This window comes from Sarcophilus harrisii, chromosome 3 (genome assembly GCF_902635505.1).
Source record: "Sarcophilus harrisii chromosome 3, mSarHar1.11, whole genome shotgun sequence".
Taxonomy (NCBI): domain Eukaryota; kingdom Metazoa; phylum Chordata; class Mammalia; order Dasyuromorphia; family Dasyuridae; genus Sarcophilus; species Sarcophilus harrisii.
In genome coordinates this window covers 77,938,712-77,966,146 of record NC_045428.1, presented here as the reverse complement: position 1 = coordinate 77,966,146, position 27,435 = coordinate 77,938,712, and the positions used below count along the sequence as shown (strand labels likewise).

The 27,435-nt window shown below is 34.6% G+C and overlaps 1 protein-coding gene across 1 annotated transcript in view; it reads left to right on the top strand.

Moving 5' to 3' along the window:
• Nucleotides 1-27,435, top strand: part of PARD3B (par-3 family cell polarity regulator beta) — a 740,364-nt gene that overhangs the window by 506,071 nt on the left and 206,858 nt on the right. Inside the window, exon 17 of the mRNA XM_031961171.1 lies at nt 6,393-6,503. Coding sequence (XP_031817031.1) covers nt 6,393-6,503 — 111 coding nt within the window. The remainder of the gene's footprint in view (nt 1-6,392; nt 6,504-27,435) is intronic.

Genomic DNA, 27,435 nt, shown 5'->3' with positions numbered 1-27,435 from the left:
AGGAAGAGTTATGAATGAGATCTTGGGTAATTTGAAAGATAGTGGTTCCCCACAATGTCTGAATTTGAGATGCTGAGAGATCATCTAAATGGAATTGTCCTATAGATATTCACCATTTGGAAATTAATTCAAAAGACATATTGGGGCTGGATGTATGGACTTGAGCTGTTGAGATCACCAAGAACATTGTAGAGACAGAAGAATAGATGTCCCCAGACAAAACCTTGGAGGTATTCACAGTTAATTGGAAAAAAGATGGCTAATGTTCTAGCAAAGATATATAAGTGTAGTCAGGCAGCTCAGAAAAGAATCTAGTCTTAATAGAAATCACTGGAAGAAAAGAGAAGAGCATTTCAAGAAAGGAGAGATTGACAGTGTCAAATAGTACAGAAAAGTCAGGGAAGAAGAAATGAAGGCAGTGAGGATGGATAGTTTTTCAAATAACTTGGCAGTAAAATAGAAGAGATATAGAATGTTAGCTAGAAAGGATGGCAAGACCAAGTAAGGTTTTTTGACTCATAATTGGGGTTGTGTGTTCAACCTGTAGAATAGATTCCCTAGTCAAGGCTATCCCAGACTCAAGATACTTTGTAGATCTACATCCACTCAAAATAGTAACTAACCCATATGCATCCACCAATGTACTTTCCTTTAATAGTTAATTAGATGACAGAATTAAAAGGAGACACTTAATGAAATAGTATAAGTAATAAAACATTTTCTAGGGTATATTCTGTGTAAGAAAAATAGGCACAGAAAGGAAACATAGAGAGGGAACATATGTGATCAGGGTATATGTATGGAAATGAAACAAATACTAGTGGTTCTGATCACTATTGTCTTTTGGTGGTGTTATTATTATGTGCCTATTGGACATAACTCCCCAGTAATCTCCACCATGTGCACCATCTCTGATGTATATTGCTGTACCGCCAAGCTTAGCTCCACTAGGCAATTAGTGACAGAATTTCTCTTTTTTGCAACCTCTGGAGTCCTTTTCTATGGTGATATCTCTTCCTCATGAGAAGGGTGGATTCTGCTATGCTCTTTTAGTTTAAAATTTCCCCAGCTCTTTTATAAAAGCAATAGTCTTTATACTTAACCCTATTGCATAGTAACCTAGGGGGGAAAACCTTTCAAATTTTATTATTCTCTTAAAGAGTGTGCTGTTTCATGCAGAATTATACTTGTAACGGGCTTTAAAAATTTTTTTTCAGCAAGTTCTTTGTCCCAGCTACCAAGATCTTTAGAATATAGAGAAGAATATTTTCTTGACTAAGAGGATCCTCTGATTTAATCTATTTTTTGAACTTCACTTCCTAATTTAAGTGTCTTTGTTAAAGATCTCAATTTTTCTGCTTCTTTGTAGGTTTGACTACAACTAGTGATTGAAAGAAAAAAAAAATGTTAAGTGTTTATTATGTGCCAAGCAATATGCTAAGAGCTGGAAATATAAATAGAAAAAAATTGGTGAGAATTTCTGCTTTCAAGGATACCACCCTCTAATTTGGGAAAACAACTTTTATAAAAGATTTTAGCTGAAGGATGGATGAAAAAGTCCCCAAATCATAAGAGTTATATCAAGGTGAATGGAAAAACCCAGGGTTCATTAGGATGTACCTGCAGATTGGACAACAGGGCTCTGGAGAACACAGTGGCAGGGCAGATGGTAAGGCCTGAAGGACTGTAGGATGCAATGACAAGGCAGATGGTAAGATATAATGGTCCTCCATTTCACTGGAAGGCTTGTAGTTCATCCAAGTGGTATAAAAAGCCAATTTCACCCTGTTTACCCATGGGCCCTGGTTGGACTCTGATGAAGGATGTCCTACTGATGTAGCAGCTGGTTTGGGTTAGGTGACCTGGAGGTTATGGGAGGAAGAGTGAAGGAAAGGCAAAGGAGAATGACATCCCCTGAATGGTGGATTCTTTCTACTCAACTGTCCAGATGGTGTCTTGTCACTTTCTACACTAGAGCTTGTTCTCCCAACTGTCAGACCTCTCAGGGTCCAGGACCTTCCATTTCCTCAATTGCAAATTTACAACATCATTCCCATTCAAAGAATTTTGGAAAGTAGAGTGCTGAAGTCTAGTCCTTTAAGTACTAAAGGACTTGTCAAGCTTTAAGTTCCCTTATATCAGGGTAGAGAAGACCTAGACTTATACATTGATAGAATGTATTGTTGGCAAGGGAGTATGATTAATGGAGCAAAGTTCCAGAGGAATCTAAAGGAAGTGGAATCAAAGGCACAAGTAGTAACATTATCCTCAACAAAGAAAAGGATCACTCCTTCCTCAGGGCAAAGGAAAAGTGAATATTTCAAGATGTGGACTTTTGAGGTATGGAAGACAGGGATTGGGGGAGCTCATGGAAAATTATTGTGCTTTGCTCAGGAAAGTTGGAGATTTAGAATAGCTGATTCAGGGAGCTCGATCAGGGAATCAGAATGCCAGGACTACATTGAGAATTCATTTACATTAGATAACATGAATTTTGAGTAAATGCAATTGAGTTATGTGTCTCTCTTCAGTGATGGTCAGCAGCTGGAGAAGCGAGGAGAAAAGGGATGATAGGAGTGATCTTGAATTCACAAATAAGCAAGGAAAAGAAAAACTAAAGGTTGTGATGAGGATGAAGAATTAATTTAAGAGTGAGACAGAAGGAAAGATAGAATAGGGTTCTTCCAAAAAAAAAAAAAAAAAAAGGAATTTCAGAGTTCTAGATCCATGATGAATAATGCTGAGACCTAAGATCTGGCTACTTTCTCTGGGTGGTTGAGGTCCATTGAAGATCATTAGATTTAAAGATGATAAAATGTGAGATTTAAGCATTCAAGAAGATTTCAGCCTGAATATTGAAGTCCTCAAATATGAGGGGAGGAGTTGAGGTAAGAAGAAAGATTGAATGAGCAACAGAGTTCTGAACAGGGGTTAATACCTGGATGGAATGGCCCTCCAAAGAGATGAGGTTGGAGTGACGGGAAGGTAGTAAAGAGCAAATTGGTAATGTAGAGCAAAAAGTATACTGATTTTTTTTTTTCTTCCTGCCCTTGTGTGCTGATGAGGGCAAGATCAAGAGAGAAGAAATAGCTCCCACTGGAAATCCCAGACATGATGTCTTCCTAGAAGGCCAAATTTCTGTGAAAATAAAAAAAGTGTGAGACAAAAGATGCAGATTTTGTTAAAGCTCAAGTAGGAGTTTCGTAAGTCATGATGGAAGAACACATAGAGGATATAGTAAGGGGAGGTCCACACTGAGACTGTGGGGAGAGGTAACAAGAGAAAAGGATTTTCACCTTTACAAAAGCACGACTCTGAAGCACTTGAATTATTGTAGTAGAAAAAGGATTACTTTAGCATGAAGACTGAGGCTGCAGTATCTTAAGATGATTGAATGCAGTGCTAGGATACCTTTGAAAAGACTGAGGAATTAGGGTTGAGGATATAGGGAGGTTGGGAGGGATATACCAGACAGAAATATAGTACTGGACCATGGGTCAAGGAGAACTGAAGTAAGTTCTGGACTTAGGTGCTTACTATTCATGAGACTGAGCTAGTCTCTTGTCCCTCTCTGCCTCAGTTTCCTTATCTATGAATTGGGAATAGTCATGCCACTTACTTATATGCTGTAAAGATAAAATTAAAAAGTCCTTCACAAACCTTTAAGTATTATTATCATCAGCATCATCCTTATTTAGGCAGGGATTTCAGAAGGGCAAAAAGTTTAAATCAGAGGGATAGCCAGATGTAGTGCCCACCTGGATTCAAAGACTCTTCTTGAGTTTACATCTGACTTCAGACCCTATTTAGCTGAATGACCCTGGGCAAGTCACTTCACCCTGTTTGCCTCAGTTTTCTCATCTATAAATGAACTGGAGAAGGAAATTGCAAACCACTGTAGTATCTCTGACAAGAAAACCCCAAATGGTCACAAAGAGTCAGACATGACTGAGCAGCAACTCCATTCTATTTTTTTAGTTCTACCAATGGACTTAGTTGTTTATGTAGAATATGTGGCTAATGGAATCAAGAGATTTGGGTTTCATTCCTTCTTCATATACTAACTAGCTTCCCGCAGACAAGTCATCCTTCAATGAGTAAAGGGTTTTCCTGAAGTACAGATTTGACTGAGAGCAGCATCCTGTTACCGAGACTATAAAATACTCTATCTGGCATTTCAAGTCCTTCACAATTTGTCTCCTTTCCAGTCTTCTCATATTTAACACTGGATCACATAGGTTATCCAGCAATACCTTCCCTCTTACTTGTCTCAGCTGACATTCCATTCCCCCCAGTAATGGCGTTTCCCATGGCTGGCACACTTTCCCTCCTCACCTCCACCTCCTGGCTTCTCTGATTTCCTTCAGAACATCTCTTATCCTACCTTCTGCACAATGCTTTTCTCACTCTCAAATTCCTCCCCATCCCAATTACTCCATTGAGATTGTTGTTCAGCAGACAATTCTCAGATGAAGAAATTTAAACTATTTCTAGTCATATGAAAAGATGCTCCAAGTCATTATTAATCAGAGAAATGCAAATTAAGACAACTCTAAGATACCACTACATACCTGTCAGATTGGCTAAGATGACAGGAAAAAATAATGATGATTGTTGGAGGGGATGCGGGAAAACTGGGACATTGATGCATTGTTGGTGGAGTTGTGAACGAATCCAACCATTTTGGAGAGTAGTTTGGAACTATGCTCAAAAAGTTATCAAACTGTGCATACCCTTTGATCCAGCAGTGTTACTACTGGGATTATATCCCAAAGAGATTATAAAGAAGGGAAAGGGACCTGTATGTGCACGAATGTTTGTGGCAGCCCTTTTTGTAGTGGCTAAAAACTGGAAACTGAATGGATGTCCATCAGTTGGAGAATGGCTGAATAAATTATGGTATATGAATATTATGGAATATTACTGTTCTGTAAGAAATGACCAACAGGATGATTTCAGAAAGGCCTGGAGAGACTTACACGAACTGATGCTGAGTGAAATGAGCAGGACCAGGAGATCATTATATACTTCAACAACAATACTATATGATGACCAGTTCTGATGGACCAGGCCATCCTCAGCAACGAGATCAACCAAATCATTTCCAAAGGAGCAGTAATGAACTGAACCAGCTATGCCCAGATAAAGAACTCTGGGAGATGACTAAAAACCATTACATTGAATTCCCAATCCCTATATTTATGCCCACCTGCATTTTTGATTTCCTTCACAAGCTAATTGTACAATATTTCAGAGTCTGATTCTTTTTGTACAGCAAAATAACGTTTTGGTCAGGTATACTTATTGTGTATCTAATTTATATTTTAATATATTTAACATCTACTAGTCATCCTGCCATCTAGGGGAGGGGGTGGGTGGGTAAGAGGTGAAAAATTGGAACAAGAGGTTTGGCAATTGTTAATGCTGTAAAGTTATCCATGCATATATCCTGTAAATAAAAGGCTATTAAAAAAAAAAGAGAGAGATTGTCGTTCAGTTTCATGCGTTATTTTGTGATCCTATTGGAGATTTTCTTGGCAAAGATACTGGAGTGGTTTGCTGTTTCCTCTCCAGTTCATTTTACAGATGAATAAACTGAGGCAAACAAGGTTAAAGGACTTGCCCAGGGTCACACAGCTAGTAAGTATCTGAGTTCTCATTTGAACCTAGGTCTTCTTGACTGGCACCATATCCACTGCACCACCAAGCTGCCTCTGAGATTACCTTCTATTAAATTTTATGTCTTGTAAGTACATAATTATCTCCATGTTGTTTCTCTCGTCATAATGTGAGCTAATTGAGAGCAAGAATTGGTTTTGCCTTTCATTGCTATCTTCAATACTTAGCACAGTGTCTGATATATAGTAAATGTTTACTAAATGCTTACTGACTTAACAGCTTATTTAATTAATCACCTCATCTATAAAATAGAAATTGTATTATTCACAACATCATCATTGACATATATATGGCTACTCCTCTGGAGGTTTGAGCTGCTCTGAAGGCAATAGATTTGAGGGTGATGAAATATGAGATTTAAGTATTCAAATATCAATCTGAATATTGAGTTCCTCAAATGTGAGGGATATATGTGTATGTACGTATTTTCATGTGTGTATACATATATATATAATTTAAAACAATGTCATGAGGCTATTTTGATGAAAGTGTTTTGCAGACCTTAGAATGTTATATGATTTTGAGTTATTTCCATTATTAGGATTGTTGTCCCTTTCCCTGGCAATCCACCCCCCCCCCCCCATAATGGCTGTCTATCATGGCTGTAAAATGAACAAGAATTAAAGCAAGAATTATTGTTGCTAAGAATAACTAAAAGGATAATAGGATTATTACTAATCATCTCTTACTCCTTACCCTTTGTGTCTTCCCAGATTTGGGAAGAAAAAAGATGATAAAAGTGGAAAAAATGAACAAAAGGGAAATCTAAAGCAAGGCATGCTCCAAGAAGAAGAACTAGAAAAAATGAAGGAAGAACGTGAAAGGTGAGCCCAAATCTGGTTTTCAATATAGACGTAGCTTTCTGTGAAGGGAATCCACCCAACATTTTTGAAGGTTGATAATCATTCTTTTTTTTTTCTTTCCTTTTGCTCCAGCTTTATAATTCTGTTAGTAAATGGAATTTCTGGTATGAACATTATATCTACTGATAAAATTCAGCAACTGTTATATAATTAATGCTTTTGGGGAGGTCAATTTAATAATTTTTGTTAACAAGGCCAATAGGTTGTTAAAAAGAATGATCACTTGGCCATCTCTTTTAGATCAAAGACAAACTCTTTATCAGGATTTCTTAGGATTTAAGAGGGGAGACAATTGGATAACAAAATAGCTTGACAGAAATCAAAGAGAGCAATCTCCTTTGATAACAATAATTAATGCTTTCTAAAAGTTGCTTGGGGCATTGAAAGGCACAAACTTGCCTGGGATCAAATAATTTGCATGAAATCAAGGCAGGCCTTGAACTCAGTTCTTCCAGATCCTAGACTAGTCATTCATTCACCAAGTTACATGTAAATGTTGAGTGTAAATGTACCCAATCTTCCTCTAATTCTGTTTTTATGGAAGTCAGTACTCCCTATTTTAATTTAACATGGTACCTTCTTGGAACCAGTCAACAAAGCTCGTCAGTTTGCATAAATGCACACAGAGCTTTAAACTTCCATAGATTCATAGATTCAGAAAGTTGGAAAAGATTTATATCTTCTACTCTAATCATTAACTGATGGATGAATTTCCATCTTTAAAAAATCCCTAACAAGTATCCATCCAACATGCCTTTGAATACAACTAGGAACAGAAAATTGATGCTAGGTATCCCATTTTTTTTTTCAGGAAGCTCTATCTTTCAGTAAATTTTTCCTTATTTAGATTTGAAATAAGTTTTTCATAACTTAAAAGAAGATAGAATCTAGAATTGAGGGAAGCAGTGAGATGGTAAAGAGGATGCAGATCTAATAATATATAATTTATATATATAATAATGTAATAGGTGTCAGAAATATTGGTATTCAACCTTCCTGACTTTTAGTGATCCTATTTGGGTTTTCTTGGCATAATACTAGTTATTTGTTATTTTCTTCTTTAGCTCATTGTACAGATAAGAAAACTGAGGCAAACACACACTATTATTATTATTGTTGTTGTTATTGTTATCTAGTTCAAGCCTCTTTCCCAGATAAAACAAATGAAGGCCAGAAAAATCAAATGTCTTTCCCAGTATTACAGAGATTGAATAACAGAGCCTGGGTCTTCTTATTACAAAGCTGTTGCTCTTTCAAATATAACTCTCCGGATATATTTGGCTATGTCTATGAGTCCCAATTCTGTTCTCTGAATTCCTTCAAAATAAAATCTAATTTTTTTTTTATGTAACAGCCTTTTAAATAGATGAAGGCAACAAGTTGATTTGAATTATTGTTTTCTTTTTTATTCATTTTTAAGTTTAAAACTTTTAAATTTAATATTTTTACTTTTACTCTCTTCCTTTTGCTTCCTTCCTCATTGAAAAAAAAAAAGAAGCAAAATTTTTGCAACAAATGTGCATAGTCAAATAAAACAAATTACTACATTGACCATAATAAAAAATGTATCTCTTTGGATTTTCAAAAGTTATTTGTCTTTGCAATGTTGTTGTTATTGTATAAAGTCTTCTCGATCCTACTCACTTCACTCTGTAGCAGTTTGTAGAAGATTTCCCAAGTTTTTCTGAATTTATTCTTTTCTTCATTTTTTATGGCATAGTAGTATTCTCTCATATTGATAAACCATAATTGGTTTGGTCCTGCTTCTATGGATGGACACCTTCTTAGTTTCCAGTCCTTTGCTATCACAAAAAGAACTACCATTAATATTTTGTGCATTTGCATTCTTTTCCTCTTTATGTGATATCTTTGGGTATAGTCCATTTTAAAGGGGGGAAAGAAGGGAAAGAATATATATTAAAAACTTACTGTATGCCAGGCACTGTGCCTTGAATTTTAAAAATATCTCATTTGGTTCGCACAAAACCCTGGAAGTAGATGCTTTTGTTTTAAAGTCAGTTATGGTGCCAATCAGAAGGTGAATATTGGTCAACTGAGTGTGGTGTTTGTTTGTCAATGGAGAAACTATAAGGACAAAGCCAAGAAGATAGGTTGTGATGATATAAATGTAATTTTTCAGGATTTTCTGTATATTTTGAGGAAAAATAGCTTCACTTTTTTTTTATATTATCTTATAAATTACTTTATTTATAATTCAGAGGATTTGCTGATTCCTGTTTTGAATGTATTTGTTGTAGAAGATACTTTCTTAGTTCTTAAGAAATGAGTTAAGAAGCATCAGGTTACAGCTGATAATAGCGACCTTAAAATTACTGCACTCTGTTCCTGATTTTTGCCACACTTTTTATTGCCTTCTTTAATTTAAACTGCTGACTCCTAGTTTGGATACCAGCCATATGAGAAGTGTTCATCCTTCATTGTAAAGAAGCCAGTATCTTTTATTAAGCTTCTGGCAAGCCTAGGAGTATAGAGCCCATCTGTTATAAGGACCAGTTTCCTTTACTAAACTATTGGCAGATCATAAGGAATGAACTCTGGTTTGAGAAATTAATGTTCCAGTTGAAAACGAGGCAATCATACTCCACATTTCTTTGATATTAATGCTGGCACTTTGATCAAATAAAGGCCATAGTTTAAAGCAGTTGATTGAATATTCATATTTCCCTAGATGATTCTTTCCTTTCACAGGTAAAGGAAGTCTGAAAAGAACTTAAAATGTGTTGAAATTAGAAAATAATTTTAAATACTGGATTTAGTTTTCATGGCCTACAAAAACTATATCATTCATGCATTAATGCCATTTATTGAGTGCCAAGCACTGCATTAACTGCTGGGATTCCAAAGACAAAAGCAACAATGGTCTGCTCTCAATAAATTCATGATCCTTTGGAGGAAATGATAAATACAGAGATAAGTAAAAACAAATATATCATCTGGAAATAGGGAAGGCTATACATGGGAGACAGGGAGAGGCCTCTGATAGGAGATGACACTTAAGGTGAGCAATTCTCTTCACCTGCCTTTAACTTTCTTTAATTATTCTCTTTTATTTCCAAAAAGAATCATCTCTTGTGACATTGAGTATGGGTAGTGAGAAAGTTCTGTCTGTTCATTCTGATTTCTTGGTCACAGAATTTCAGGATTATCTCCTGTTAAGTTTTGAAACCCTTATTGTTATCTGTTCCTGTTCAGCTAGTTGACTTTATCAATATTGAAATGAAGGTAAAGGTAAACAAGAAGGGAAGATCTATTTAATCTTTTTTTTAAGGTTTTGTAAGGTTGATAAGCTCATCACAGATTCAGCAGAGCAATTAAAACAAAATCAAGGTCTTTGTATTATTGTCCAGGATCCACCTGAACCATATTGCTCCAAAGGCAGCAAAAATGAATTTTATAATGTATCTCAAGATTCAGTAATCCTGTAATGTAAAAAGCAATTCAAGCTAAGATTTTAATGCATAAACTGGCAAAGACATTTATGCAGCCAGGCCCTAGCATAGATCTGGCCACTTCTACGACTTCACTGGCTGCAGCTCTGTCTGCATCACAAGTCTCCTCATCTTCACAAAGCCAAGTTTGCAATTGGTCTGCCAAAGTGCAGACTTCACATTTTTTGCAACTCAGTTCTTGCTTGAGGATGGAAAAAATCAGAGTGGCTGTAGAACAGCATGCCAGGTGGAAAATTGATAACCCATAAAATAAGGCAGGTAGTCTTTAAGTAAAAGATCATTTCCTTCCTGAATTCGCCTTTAGAAAATAGCAGCCCCAGGGAATTTTGTTCTCAAATGCTAGACTGTAAATTAACCTAGCCTGGCTATTTGGGCTTCTACTTCAATTTTCTTTAAATATGACTGTTCAAAATATTCAAAGATCTGTCCTGTTAGCCTCCATTCATATTACTTCCCAAATGTGAAAACATAAAACATACCTGATATGTGTTTCCCAGAGATAGAACCATCCATTTCAGGTGCTGGTAGGAAAAAAAAAAAAAGTCAGAGTAGCCAATTTTAGATCTGGGTGCCAGAGGATTAATTTCAAGGACATTTCAACATCTCAGCAGCTGTGGGCCTTGCGTGGTAGTGGAGGCTGGGTTGATATGTAGTGCACATTTGGCTTGCCTCCAAGTACTGGAGTCCTGTTTCCAGGATCTCCAGTGAAGAATATCTTCTTGATCATCCCATAGTGAGCAAATTCACAACTCTTAAAAAACTCAACAAGCGTATTATTCCTCTAAGGCACTTCTATATTAAAAAAAAAAAAAAGAATGCGGTAATATTTAATAAAGTTCATAGATCTCGTTTATAATTCAAAATGCCTTTCTTAAACTAGCTCAAGAAAATCAACCATGGAATAGTTATAGATACGGCATTCTCTTTTTATTCTATAATGTTTGTTATATGATCAATCTTCAAAGTCATTGATAGCAAAGCATATTAAAAGCCCTTAAAAGATTTAATTAGCATACAGACCACATACCACCCCACTCCCCAAAACTCCTTCCCTACTATTGTCACTTTTGACTTAGAAATTCAGACCAAAGGAGAAGAATATGTTATCTATTCCAAGAAACAGAAATCTTTTAAAGAGACAAAATGTAGCTAGGATATTAGGATTAAGCTTTTGGTTTTTTATCTGAAGATTGCTGAGAGTTAATTAATAAACCCATCATTTTCAATAGATTGGCACTCTTAAATAACTACCCTTGTTAACCCCAATCAGCTATGCTTCTCATTCTGCTAAATTCAAATCCTAGAGATAAAATGAACTTCAGAGGTCAATTACTCAATGTCCTATCTAACAGTATAAACCTCTCCTACAATAAACCCAGTGAATGGTCATTCAGGTAGAGTAGGTACTTTGCATCACCTGTAATTAGAAATTCATTACCTTCTAGTGCAGCCCACCATGTTGTTCCAAAATCTTTTTTTAGAACATATAGTAGGAACTCAGTCTTTCATGGATCTCTGAAGTCTTAAAACCACTATCAGATACTAATTCCCAAAATCCTGTATTATTTATCGAATGGCAAAATACATTTCTTGGAACATGTCTTTCATTGAAAGTTTGGTGGATTGTTTATTATTTTAACTGATGGACCACCTGTTCTATCCACGAGAACAAAGGAAATCTTAGTACTAAATTATTTTTCTTCTGTATTTTTGTTTTATGGATTTTCTTGATCCATTTCTTTTTCCATATCTTATTCCCTAGGGTATAAATGTTTAGATATTACATGTGTACAACACATGTAGGAGTAACTAGGTAAGTATAGAAGCCAGTGGGAATATAGAATGTTCTTTAGTTTTTCCTGTCTGAATAATGGTTACCATTAATAGATAATTTCTATGTAATAGAAGAATCTCATCCAAATTTCACTTTAGACATTTACTAGTTATGTGACTCTGACTGAGACTCTCTACACATGTTTTTTAAGAGTATAAGTTAAAGAAAGGATTCAGATTTGAATGGTTGGAGGGAATTTCCTCAAACAGAATTGCCCGTACCAATAAAAGGATGGGTCCGATTCCTATCACCCTACTTTGGTTTAATTTACTTTGTCTATGATGTCTCTAGACAGAACTACACATACTATTCTTGCCCACAGATATGAAGTCAAAATTTCATGCCCAAGATGTTTAGCAGGAATTTTTAGCCTGCTTTTTGCTGCCCTGAGCTGCTGGCATATCCTTCCTGATTCAAGTCAAATAGTTCGTTGCACCAAGGCTCCATTTTAAATAAATCCATCATTTTGTTTAAGCTTCACTGAATTTGACCATAATAAAACTTTAATGTGAAGGGCCTACATCTAGAAGGTACTAGAAAGTAAAAGAGAGAAGTAAACTTTGTACTTACAGATTGTTTCTCTAAGAATTTTAATCAAGCTGAAGTACGGTTGCATTTTCAAAGCATCTATAGTAAAACATCCGGTCTGTCATTTTAGGATCTGAAAGCATGAACTTCCTTTAACCAATAAGCAAAGCTTGGAGCCACTATACTTTTTAACACAAGTGTTTTTGTTTGTTTTTATTTTTACTTAAATAACAGATGAGAGAGTAGAAAGCAAGAAACTTAAGTTTGTACCCTAAAAATGATCAAACTAGCCAGACCAATGTATGAAATATTTAATTTTCCCTCACTTTCCCTCACCTTTGCCTAATCAGTGATAAAGTGTTTTCAAAAATAAATGAATATTGGTTTAGAAGAACTATTTTCCCTGTATTTGTATGTTTATTTTACTAAAGAATTTCAATTGGGACCCAACAGCTATCTATCTTCTAATAAAGTTTGCCAGTCAAGACACTGGAATAAAATAGCCATGAATGAAAATTTCTTACTGAACTTAGTATGGTTTTAATAGATAACAAATGACTTGTGTGCATATAACCTTTCTTGGTTTAGCATATAATAAGTAGCTAGTTTATTCAATAATGTTTCTATGCATCTTATGATCATTTGAGTTGGATAAACAATGGAACCCAAAAAAAAGCTAGTACGTTAAGTTTTTGAACTGAGAATTATGAAAACATATGGCTCTTGTTTTCAGCAAGAACCCAATGCCCAAGTGAGAGTGAATCTAAAATTTGGGAAAGTTAAATGGTTTCAATTTCTGAATTCAAGGTTCTTAGTTTTCTTTACTTTTAGGAAGCTTTCCAAAAATTGCAATGAGCTTCTCCCTTCCCTTATCAGCTGCTGCGCTTGTTGCCTATTCCCATAGTTTAAATCAATACATGTGTTTTTGATATTTGGCAAACCAAGATTTAATTCTGCAGCTGCAAGTTCCCCACATAAACGAAATGCATCTTACAGAAATAAAAACATTCAGAAACCATTTATAGATTGAGAATACTAGTGGGTGAAAATCTATTCCCAGCCTCTCAGCATTTTATTTAATTACGGGAGATTTTTATGTTACTGGAAATTGAAATGAAAACCAGAAAGGCTAGAGTTTGAGATTCCATCTAGGAGTTGTTCAAAAATGGGGGGGGGGGGTATTTATTTTATTCTAAGTCAAAATGTAAAAGAACTAAATGTTCCTTTGTGAATTCATATTTTCATCATAAACATGAATATACTCTACATATATGTAAATATAAAATAACTAAAAATCCCGTAGACCTAGTGGAAGGGATCTACTAAGGAACACTTTTAATTAGGTGGTTGATTCTTACTAATTATTTATCTAACTTTTTATATTGAATGCAATGATTGTTCAAACCTATGATTTTTTTTTTGAAGGATTAATTCAACATGACTTTACTTCTCATTGAAGAATCCAGCCATGGTGGCAAAAGTTGAGCCTGTGATTTTAGACAAAATAAAGTGCTGGACAAAATCCCAGTTTTAATAGCCCAAATTTATTATTGCCATTGAACCCTGATCAGACCATGGACTGGATTGGATTCCAGTGTTTTAAATGCCCCAATTCATTGCTGCCTTGGAATCCTGATGAGAATACAGTTTGGTTAAGGTTTAAATTTAAAAATAATCATAATTAAATCCACTTAATTACCTTTAGTTTCCTCTTAGATTATGACAGTAAAGAGCAGTATATGTAAACTATGAAAAGTATTACTGGGTGATGTTGCTAAGGTCAAGTTCAAGCTTTCATTTTGTGCTGACTGAATGAAGTTATCAGGTTTCAGTTTCTCAGAGGACCAGAATTCTCTCTGAATGAAAGGCTGTTTTGCTGGATCCCAATGAACCTAAATGATATGAGTGTTAGTTAGATTGCCTATTGTGGATTTCCTGAGACTGAGATTCAAAAACAAAGTACAGAACTCTCAGGCAAAAGACACAGACAGTTAGAATTTCTTCTAGCGGCCAACTTCTAGTATCTGCCTCTGAATTTACCAGAAGAAAAGACCAGGTTTTAGAGAGCGAGGACTAAATCTAGATATTTATTTACTTTTATGTCATCATTCCTCCAAAGAATTATTTTGGTAAACAATTGAGTGTGTTCTGATAACCTTATTTAACTAAATATCTATACTCCCCAATGGAAGGTTTTCTTCTTCCATCTCAATGCCTTGCCAGCATTTTATACAAGCACAAATCCTTTTATGGAGCTTAAATCAATGTTAGAAGAACTTAGTAGACTACGTGTCAGCCTGATACATAGTATGAATCATGTCACCAGCATTTTTTCCAGTGGTTATTTAGCCAAATTTCTTAGGCTAAAACCCACCATCTCTTATAAAAATAGAAGATAAAAAGCACCATCACAGGAAAAATTCTTTGGGGTGACAGTTTATGATTAAATGATACCATAAAAAAGCTTTGAAATCTATTTTTTAAAAAAAGAACGTTAGCTTACCTTGAGTTATTTTAGTAAAACTATTTAGTATTATTGAAAGTTATGCTGATGCAGTGACCCACTGTTCCCAATTCTGCTTGTCAATCAGTGTTGGGAGAGAAGTCACACATTCTGTAGCTTTGTATTACCTACTATTCATCATGTAGCAAGTCAGTCTCTACCTATTCCTGGCAATTGCCACATATCTACTGTCTTGGGGAGGAGCTGAGATGCAAATGACCCATCCACTTTTGCTGATCTGGACCTGCCCGAATTGTCTTTATCTCATTATAAAAGTTATCAATAAAATCTGGCTTCATCTGGAATCCCTGGCTGATCTCCATTGACCAGCCCATCAATGTATTGTTAGCTTGATGTACTTTTAATAAGCTCCTTGACTTTCTCTTTATCCTGAGTTTTGCTTCCTTACTCAGGACAAAAGCCAGAATAAAAAATTTTCCTTTTAAAAGTATTTTTGGACTAATAAAGATGTGGCAAAGAATTAGAAACTGTGCTGAGGTGGACTATTTAGTCCTGCTCTCTAGTTTTACTTTGTAAGCCAATCTAGGTACAGATATATTGAAATTATCAATTAAAGGGGAAACTAAATTTGTACTTTTCCTCTCATGCCTACAATTTGTTTAATGTGAGCAACAAAGATGTTGCTCCTTTAAAAGAGTTGCATAGTGTCTAGAACTGGGTGGGTTTTTTAAACTTTTGTATTATTTTTATTTGTTTTTCTGACTTGAAACCAGTCACTCCATGATCCACATGCCTCACTTCCTTTCATCTGTGAAATGGGAAGGGCAACTTCCATATGTCTCCATTTTATATTTATACTTCTATTTCTCATTGATAAATAAAATAAAAATTTTAATTACATCGAGCTTCTTGGAAGAGCTATATGAAATAAAGTTTGGGGTATAAAGAACCCGAAATGATTTATTAAATTAACACCTGTGTGCCCAAGCAATGTCTGTAACTCATTTGGGATAATAAAATGTTCCTGAAAAAATGCAGATAAAGCAATTTACACTTTTCCATTAACATTTTCAAATTTGGAAATGTTTTAGCTTTGTTTCTGATTGATCTTCATTTGGCAGTAGTTCCTAAAACATAACACTTCTCTCTTTTCCTACCAAAAAAAAATCTGGCACAAAATGTTACAGAGAAGAGGAAGCTGCTACTTGAGCCAGCACTCATGAAGACTGCTGGCTGAGTTAGAACAAGATGGGATCCCTGAAATCTACAAGTTCATGAGATCAGAGTGATTTTATGCTTAATTTCATAAAATGATTATATTTATATTATTGTAATATTAGTTGAGTCATGATAGGGATGCTTGCATTTCACCTAATATTTTGAATTGTTTTCTTGCAAGGCATGTAAGGCAAGGATCTATGGCTTTCTTCATCTCTCCCCCATGCTATCCTTTTCAAGCACCTTGTATTATTCCTGAATTGGCTATTGTAGAAACAAAAATGAAGCTAGTTTCGTTCCCAGCATCAGATTCTCACAGTTCAATGCATTACTTCAGAGGGTTCCTTCTGGTCTGTGCACATTTTGCTATGTTTGTTTGACTAAATAAAGGTAATAGGAATTGTGAACATATACATTGTGATTTTTGAAGATTTTACAAGTACTTTACAAATATTATCTTATTTTTATCCCCACAGAAAACCTTGGGATGTAGGCCCTATTATGTCCACTTTGTAGATGAGGAACGTATAGATGAGGAACGTATAGATGAGGAATGAACGAATAGATGAGGACTCTAACCAATAGTGTAACTAACATCTAACTGCCTAACCCAAGTCCTTTAAGAAATCTGACAAGGAGAATTGGTGGAAATAATATTTCTTGTGACTATAAGAGCTAGTGATAATAAATCACTTATAGAGCATGTTAAAAAAAAATTCTGTGAGCTTGAATAAGTATCATTATTCCCATTTTACAGAGAAGGAAATTGAGTCTGAAAGATTCCAATGACTTACCCAGAGTTACTCACCTTATTAAGTGTGGAAGATAGGATTCAGACCCATGTTTACTGATCTCAAGTGCAATCAATCCTCTTCCCAGTGTTAACTTGATGAATCTCAATTTTTTTTTTTTTTTGGAAATGATATGCTAGGGGTGAGGGGAAGGGGGATAAGAATCATAAATAAATGACTTTAAATATTCCTGTTTTCTACCCCAAAATTCTAAGAGTTCAACTTTTTAGTCTTCATAACTCCACATTTCACCCAATCTGAACTACTTGTTTAACTCTAAGTATGCATTTCACTCACCTCTTGGTGTATCTTTGCTTGGGATATCTCCCCAATCTCAACTGTGCTACTCCATGGAAACCCCCATCTTTGAGGGTCCAGCTCAAAATCCATCCCCTCCAAGGTAATGCATCTGCCCTGTGCATTTAAAAAGTTTCCTTCATTTTTATGGCACTTATATATTTTTTTTTACTTTGGGCTATTTATTATCCAGATCTCATTTTCTCAGTCAAATTGTAAGTTCCCCAAGGACAGGGACCATATCTCATTCACTATGTACAAATAAAAATACAAAGGATACCCACACACACATCCAAGTTCACAATGAGTCGAATAAAAAATACAAAAATGAAAGACAACTTGAAGTGGGAAAGACTAATTTGATGCATAAAAAGGGAAAACAGAAAACAAGATTTTTTTTTCACAATCACTGAAATAGCATCAGGACTCATCCAACCATGCTTAACTGGCAGCGTTACAATAGAAATGAGTCAATTAAGTACTGAAGCCAGTGTTGCTCAGCCTATCATGCCTATTGACACCTGTTTGACTATAGAAGAACAAAAGTCCTGAGAGACTAGCTTGTAAAGTGAATGAGAATTTATCCACTTCATAAACAAATGAATATGCTGTGGACCCAGAGAATATTTGTGAATTGGAATTTTTTTTTTTCAGAGTTCTAAATTTAGCCAGCTGGAATTACTTTTTAAGTACCGTCCTTTTCAACCTTTTGAAATGAAAGATTTGCCTTTAAATGGGAAATCTGCATTTGATTGTAAAGATGAAACACAACATCCTTAGCTTATTCTCCACAAAAGCAGAATCTTTTTATACCCAACTTGTTCTGTCAAAACCACTATCCCAGAAATAAATTTTAGATGAGCATGAAAAACTGTGCATACATGTTAGTATAGAGAATCACCAAAAAATGGTAACCATTTCCAAAGCGCCAAATGTCATGTAATGAGACTCTAAGGAGTGGGCTGTTACTAAACTGTGGGCTCACAGTCGAGAGCAGAGCCAACATTCAAAGCCAATATGCTATGAAAGAATACATATATGATTATATTTAATCTTCTTGGTTCCAGTGTTTCTCTCCATTTAGACTGAACTACTTCAAGACAAAATACTGCCTTTGTTGAGCCTCAAGAAGGTGTTTAGTAACTTGACTTGAATAGAGAAAAAAGTGAGTTAACATTAGAACAAATTATTGTGTCCCAAAGCCTGCTGCTAAAAAAAAAAAAAAAAAAAAAAAAATCTCAATAGTCAAGGAGCAAATGAATCATTGGCACATTTAACTAATAAGGCAATACATAACTGAGCTCTCTCAAGTCCTTGCTTACTTTGAACAATTTTCAAAGTAACTGTTTTTCAGTTGTGTCCAACTCCACATGATCCCATTTAGCATTTTCTTGGCAAAGATACTGAAATAGTTTGTCATTTCCTTCTCTAGCTCATTTTTGCAGATGAGGAAATTGATGCAAATAGGATTAAGTGACTTGCCCAGGGTCATATAGCTAGTAAATGTCTAAAGCTAGATTTGAACTCGAGTCTTTCTGATTCCATGGCTGGCACTCTATTCACTGCAAGACCTATAGTGCTAAAATATAACTGAAACTGCTCTCTTGAACTCTTGAAACTGCTCAGCTTGGGACAGCTAGGTGACACAGTTGATAGAGGACCAGTCCTGAAGTCAGGAGGACCTAAGTTCAAATCTGACCTCAGACACTTAATACTTCCCAGCTATGTGACCCTGGGTAAGTCATTTAACCCCAATTGTCTCGGGGGGGGGGGGGGGAGTCATCATCTACTTCTTAATTGCCAAATCTAATGACCTTGATTTCCATTTTCTTGAATTTATATGACTTCATAATACCTTTTTCTCTGGGATACTTTCCCATCTCTGGATTTTTGTGTTACTAGTTATTGTTATTGTTGTTCAATAATGTTTAACTATTTGTGATCCCATTTGGAGTTTTCTTGACAAAGATACTGGAGTGCTTTGCCATTTTCTTTTCCAGTTCATTTTTATAAATGAGAAAGCCAAGACTTAAGTGACTAGTCCAGGATGACATAGCTAGTGTCCAAGGCCAGGAAGAAGAGTCTTACTAACTCCACAGCTGGAGCTCTATGAACTATGCTATATATTGAACAAGAAAAGGAACTTTTATTAAGGTGATAGAGGTTCATGAGGGTTTACTATTTATTTATTTCAATCCTCATTTTTCCTCCCTTAAATTTAAACAAGAGCAGAGAGTGCTTTTTTCATGTTAGTTTTTTGCCTCCAATGTTTATCATGGTATTTTGCCAGTAATAGATACTTATTAAATGTCAGATTAGAAAGAAAAAAAAGGTGGCAGAGAAAGAATTGCTTAGATTAAACCTTTTTCAAAATGAAAGTGAACTTTATAATTGATGACATTGGCAGTTAAATTAAGACTTCTATTAGTAATGATGTTAAGTTGGCACATTTTCAATTCAAATGGACACTGAAGACATGGATATAATTGATATGTATTCAATATACTAAGATGTATCATGGAGCCTTCAATGTCCATAGAATACCACGTGTTCTGTGGAAAATACATTCCAGATACTTGGGAGTGTTTTCAGACCAAATTATATGTCTTTGAAAAAAATCATGTAGCATCTTCAACTGGTGAAGTATCTCAATCAAATTTGGTACAGCTTAGATTATGTGTATCATTTAGAAGATGTTTTCAGTTTAGTTATAGTAGATGTAGGATTTGTAATGACAAATAGTCATGGACTAATTTGTTATTTGAAATTTGAAATTTTTATGCCATATTTTGTAAGAGCCATACAATATTAAGGAAAACACTACATTGTTCATTTCTTATTCCTCTTCAGAGAAATGGGCTGATAGCACAAAGAAGTAATTTTAAGAAAAGTATTTCTGGTTTTTGAGAGTCATTTAGTGCAATGGTGTCAAACTCAAGAGAAATAGGTGTCATTGGTCTCTACATAAATCTCCCCATTGGGCCACATATTGACTTAAATTTAAAATGTAATGTTATCTATGTTTTATATTATTTTTCTTTGTTTTATTAATTTTTTTAAATTTAAATTTAATCCATTAAATTATTTTATTATTTATCATTTGTAATGTTTGTTTTTAATTATATAAATATGTTTATAACAATAAATTATTTATTAAATTTATTGCTTATTATTTTATTAAATATTTACCAATTACATTTTTTTTCCTGAGACTATTGGGATTAAGTGACTTGCCAAGGGTCACACAGTTAGGAAGCATTAAGTGTCTTAGGCAGATTTAAACTCAAGTCCTCCTGCCTTTAGAGCTGGTGCTCTATCCACTATACCAACTAGCTGTCCCCATCAATTACATTTTAGTCTAGTTTGAAATCAAAGTAGAATATGTGTCTACCCATGACTATTGAGTTATATAAGTGAATCTGAAGCCATGATGACTCAGTGCCTAAACATTTCTCAAAATGTTTATTTAATCTATGCCCATTTAAAAATCACATCAGACAAAAGGAGCCTTGACTCACAGACCCAGAAAGTGGATTCAAAAGTAATCAAACGACCCAATGAGGATTTAACAGATTTTAGAGGTGCCTTAATTTCATGGATAAACCAAAATTGTAATGCTGAGAAGTTTGCTATTGTACTATTATTTCTTCCCTCATGTATATCAAACTAAGATATAAATTCATAACAGTTGGGGAAATATAAGTAAGTGAACATCCTCTGATGCTTCAGTGGGAACTTCATCTAAAAGTGTGGATTTCAATCCATTTCCACCTTCTCATCCTGAACAGCCCTTGTTGAGTGTTTTCTGAAATTTTTCCTTAGGGGGTTTTCTTCTTTCTTTCTTTCTAGGTCTCTTGGTATGCCATAGATAAAATAATACTTGTAGCTTTCCATTATTTATCATTCATGCATACTCTGTGACTGACTTCCTTCTTCTCAGAACATACATCTCTCTGATGATACCCTTGATATTTCCCAAATATAGTTCCTCTTTGTTTATATGCTATATAGCAGTGGTTCTCCAAGTATGGTCTAGAGAATCCTGGGGATCTCTGAAACCCTTTTAGAGGGTCTACAAATTCAACACTACAAATATAACCCAGATAAACAAAAATGCTTTGGAGAGATCTTCAATAATGTTTAATAGGATAAAGATACTGAAAACAAAAGTTTGAGAACCACTGAGTATATAGCCTAATCACACATACTCCCAAGAACTTCCCATTGCACTATGGCAATGTAATGTATTGAGGCAACCCAAAATATCCAATTAGATCAACTCCCTGATAGCTAATAACAAATGTACATCCATGATATCCCCAACCCCAAGATTTCAATATCAACTCAGTGGCCATCTAGTCTAATTCATACCTAAAAAAATAATCTCCATCATCATCTACCTGAGTAGCAAATATCCAGCATTTCCTTTAAAACTTATACTGAGGGAGAGTCTACAACCTCCTATAGCAGCCCATTCTACTTTTGGATAATTAAATATTAAAAAATATCTTCATATACCAAAAGAAACTTTGCTTCACACATTGCTTTTGCTTCTGCCCTCTAAACAAATTATATGTTATATAATATAATCCTTTTCTATATTACAACTCTCAAAAATCATTGAAAACAATCTTCTCTCCCAACCCCCAAGCACCAGCTCCAAACCAAACATCCCTATTTCCTTCAATGGTTTCATATGACATAATTTTGAGGCTCTTCACCACAATGATTTTGCTCTCCTGAATATTCTCATTTATCAATATCTATTCTAAAACTTGACTTCCAGAAGTGAACGTAGTACTTCAGATGTATTCTGACCAGAATGAAGGACAACAGCACTATCATATCATTATTCCTGAATACTAAGAATATATTTATTTTCTTCATTGACACAAACAAAATATTCAGCCCATCCAAACCCTTTTCTCCAGATTGCCATACCACTTAGAATCTTACCTTAGAACATCAGTTTTTGGAATCCAATATAAGACTTTACATTCATGTCCATTAAATACCATCTTTTTTCCTAATGTGACCCAATATTTCAGTCTTCTTTTTGAATATCAATTCTTGATAGTATTTTAGCTATCCCTCCTGGCTTTATATCATCTGCCAATTTGATAATGATGTCTATGACTTTATCCAAGTCATGAATAAAAATGTTACATAGCACATGGCCAACCATATATCTTTTGGGATAGTCTGTAAAGATCTCCTTTGAAGCATTGGGCTTTAAACTATTGATGATTACTTAGAGTATCTAGTCAGCCTTCCAGTTCAAAATCTATTTAATTATACTGAAGGCTAACCCAAATATCTCCATCTTTTCCATAGAGACTAGAATGAAGGATTTTATCAAATGATGTGCTAATAATTATGTAAATTGAAGGTATAGGATTTACTGGTTAGATTCTACTGATTCTTATTGACTACTAAGTCTTGTAAAAAAAAATGGCAAATAATATCAGGCTGCCACTTCAGGTATCTGCGAATTCTCAATGAAGTCATTTTCGAACTTTATATATTCACCATTTCCTTTTGTAGAAGGACTCTAACCAATAAACCAGCTAGATTTCATTTTCAGATTTTACTACTATAATCTAGGTGCTTTCTTCAACTAATGGGTTTCTTCTGGAATCTCCATTTTGAGAACAAACCCAAACCAGCTATCTTTTATTATCTAGAATTTGCTACTATAATCTCAAATGAGTACTATTGTCATCATCCCCATCCCCAAAAAACACATACACACACCTCTTTTCAGCTATCTTTTAAGTGTTATTTTACTGCATTAGAATGTAAGTTCCTTGAGGACTCCCTACTAACATTCTTTTTTCTTGTATTTATATCTCTAGCACTTAGTACAGTGCCTGGTATATAATAGGCATTTAATATATGCCCATTGATTTAATTTTACCTTTAATAATACATTTTCAAATCTTGTTGATAAAATTAAGCTCACTAATTTGTATTTTGCAATTCTATTCTCTTCCCACTTTTTTTTTTTTTTAAAAAGAGGGACATTACCCTTCTGCAATCCTGTGCTGCCTTTTTCACTTTCCATGATCTTTCTGAGATCACAGATAATAGTTCTTCTTCCTAATTAAAAGGTTATTCTTCTTGGCAGAGAAAACAAGAACAGTCACAGGATGCAATTATGGAACATCTCAGGAATCAATTTCAAACACATTTTGTTTCAGATATCATATATTTATACATACAAATTAATATATATGCCTATACATATTGCTTTATCTATGCATATATACATGTGTATATGAATCTTTAATCCCATAGGCACTACTATGCCTGAGTTTGCTTATTTTAAAGCTATTGTCTGATAAGAAAATTCAGAACAGATTACAGATGAACAGAGCAAGAGAAATCTCTGGATTTCTGCACTCTTTATCAAAGGATCATGATCCAAGGGAAGTTAACTCTTATAAAAAAAAAAAGCTCCAAATATATTCAAAAAAATTCCTCACATATCATATCTTTGGAGTTTGGGTGACCAAAATAATTTTAACACAGCAATTTATAAAGCAAATATATATTTACAAACTGATATTTATGTAGCCTTATGGTCAGAACACATATGAGATTTTTTAATTAACAAAAAATATTAGAACTAATTTAAAACACTGACTCACTGATGTACTTTTCAAAATCATTCTGTTTATGTGAGTCTGACATTTTACTACATTTTTGCATCTTAAGATATTTTTTTCTAGAATGATGATAACCATGTTGGCCACCTAGCTGCAATTACTAGACTCAGAAGTAACTCCAAAGTATATTTTCTTTTTCCAACAGATTGTGTGTGTTTTGATTTAACAATACCTAGTTCAACACTAGCACCCTGTGGACACTTAATGACTGCTTTTGGCCTGGGTGAATAAAATTAACATTTTAAATGTTTCAATATTATCTGTTTCAATACAATACATGATAAAGGATGTAAGAATGGGGTACTTGATAGAGTAGGGGGTTGGGAAAAGGGAAAATAGAAAGCAGCAAGAAAGCAAAGAAGAAAACAAATGGAAAGGGAATGGAGTAATTAGGGTATGAGAAGGAAACATTACAATCATCAAAATCCGTGATTATTTTCCCAGTTGTGATGGGCTTCACAGTAGCTACTTACACTAAAGTACAAAGCTTTAAGTAGGAAGGGACAAGTGGAACTTTGACTAGGATGTCAAATCTTAGAGAAACCTGATAGTACTTGTTCCAGGTGAGCTTAGGACCTAGTTAACAAGAATAGTTTGTTAAAATGGACATGATCCATTAAGCCCTGCCATGGTCTAGAAATATCCTTCCCTAGAAGTATCTATCATATGATCCAGTGTCATAAAGTTTGGGGCTCTTTATATTGGGATGACATTTTGGATTCTTCTTCCCCATACAAGATCTTAGCTCTCCTATTCCCCTTAACTAAATGTATCTTAAGAAGTTGATTTGCAGGATCCTCCATGTTGCTTCCCCCAACTGTCAGAGTTCCTCCTTAAAGTTCTGCCAAAGGGATTAATTAAAATATGTATACTTTATATATTTAAAACTCATTTGAACCTCACAACAACCCTCTGAGATATCATTCCCATTTTATAGACGAGGAAACTGAGGATAAAAGAAGTTAAGTTCTTGCCACACACTTGGGTTGTAAACACATAAGGTTCAATATATACTCAGGTCTTCCTGACTGCCAATCCAACACTCTCCACTATACTGCCTTGTTAATCCCCAGTAGCTATTTTATTGATAACTATTTCATATCCAGTATTGGACTAAGTAAGACCTGTAAACTCTAAGAATTGTAGATGTGATATTAAGCTGAGACCTTTGTCTTCTCCTATCCACTTTGTTGTCTTCATAAAATCCCAAGGATAGACGGTCTTAATTGGCAGTGCTCATTTAGATAAACTGTGTTGATCCTTGCCATCTTTTATTCTTCTAATGTCTTCTTTTTTTCTTGCTTTACTTTTCACCTTCCTCTTATCTAAGGTCAGTTGTTAGCCAGTTCAGCTGAATACAGCTTCAGTTTCAGTTCTGATAACATATAACCTTCAGAAAAAGATTTGTAATTTAATGAGTTTTAATATATATATTTTTATCATCTGAAGAGCTAACTTCCTCTATTTCCTTTCTCTGTTTTTTCTGACCTCTAGATATACTCTTACTTCCTCAATTTGGAAATTTAAATGAATATATATATATTCATATACATCAATTTTATAAATATATGTGTGTGTGTCAATTGTCAAAAATATTTATTTGAATTTGTCACTAGTAGTGGGAATAATAATAGCTATTTTATTTTTATTTATTTAGTTATAAAGGGGTGCCATTGAGACAGATTAGGGAGATACCTTTTCCTTTGATTCATTCTCAACTTTTATTATTTTATCTATTTATAGCAGAATATAAGATTTAGAGCCATTATATTCAAGCACAGATTCCTTTTATCATTCATACATCTCTAAGTACTTTTCAACGAAATCATTAAACTCAATTATAAAATATAACTTAATTATGTACCAAATTTTTTCAAGTGGAGCAGAAGTAACTTAAATTATTAAGAACCTAAATGATAAATGATATTTTAGTTATAAACTAGAAAAGCATAAAGGCTTGTAAAGGCATAGATTTTTAAAGCCAAAAGCTACCTTAGAAAAAATATATATATTTTAGATTAACCCTGTCATCTTGCAAAGGGAGATAATTAGGACTCAGATGGTAAAGTTTTAAATCTTTCATTATAATAAGAGCGTCTGAAGGCACAGATTTAGATTTCTGGTTTTTTATCCTCTGATCTTTCTATAGTCCCCCATTCCTAGTATATGTTTCATAAATATTTTTTATACTGAAGTGTCTTTCCCAGGGTCACACCAGTTAATGGAACAAATACCACTCAAGTCTTCTCACTTCCAGTTTAACATCCTTCCTGCCATATTGTTGTTCAGCCATTTTCAGTCCTGTCCAACTTTTTGTGACCCCATTTGAGGTTTTCTTGGGAAAGACACTATAGTAGTTTACCTTTTTCTTCTCCAATCATTTTACAGATGAGGAAACTGAGGCACACAGGGTTAAGGGATAGGGTCACACAGCTAGTGTCTAATTTGACACTAATTTGACAGCAGATTTGAACTCAGGAAGATGAGTCTTCCTTACTTAAGACCCTGTACTCTATTCATTATAGCTTCTTGCTACATTGTTAGAAAATAACATTTAAAAATCTAAGAGTTTTATTTTTAAAGTAGGGTGCTTTCCATGATATGTATTGCCCTCTCACCCACAGACTGACCGATAACCCATCCCCAGGATATACCAGAGTGATTCAAAGAGACAAGTACTTGAAAAAATATATACATGGAGGTTTATTGTGGAATCTGGATATAGGCCAAGTGTATGGAATTTTGAAATCAAAGGCTCTAGGGAAGGGGATCTGATCCTTTGCCATAATCATTGGACTACCCTGCAGAACCACGTTCTCTCAACAAATGTTAATGTCCCTATGGCTGTAGCAGTCAAGTCATTGTAGCAACAAGTCAGTCTGAATTCCCTTTTCAAGTATCATGATCAGGACATTTGAGTATTTTGAAGGAACAAGCATGGATGTTGACTGAGAGTGAATACCTCCCGACATTAAGGATATTCTCTTTGGAACACTGACTTGGGCGATGAATTTCCACCACTGCTAAAATCCTAAGATGGAAGCTTACCCTATTCATGTCGCAATCCTATCAGTGATTCCAAATGCAATAATTATTGAGTGGCATGGAATTGAAATTAAGGGCCTTTCTTTGGGTGATTATCTCAGAGTTGGGAGTAGGAAACCACCATTAGCTGGTAAGATGTCCTATTTTTTTTTTTTTTTTTTTTTTTTTTTTACTGTTTATTGTTCAAACAACTTTTGGGCAATGGCACCAAGGGAAAAGGACAAAGAAAGCAACAACAACCAAAGACAATGTATATGAATATTTTATAAAGCTGGAGGTGTTTGAAAATAGATCTGGCTATTCAGTCAGAGTGGTTAGCCACAAATTCCACATAAAACACTTATCTAGATGATGGTGGGTAAATCTTGGAATATCCCTGAGTCTCATTTCCTCATCCATAAAATAAAGCTTGGACTAGATGGTCTGTGAGGTTTATTTTGACCCGAAATCTATGGTCATATGACCTTAAGTATAGCACAAATGTTAGGCTCTACATTTTGCAGAGAAGAAAACTGAGGATTAGAAAAATAAAGAGAATTGACCAAGGTGCCCAAATAGTAAATGGTAGCTTAAGTTTC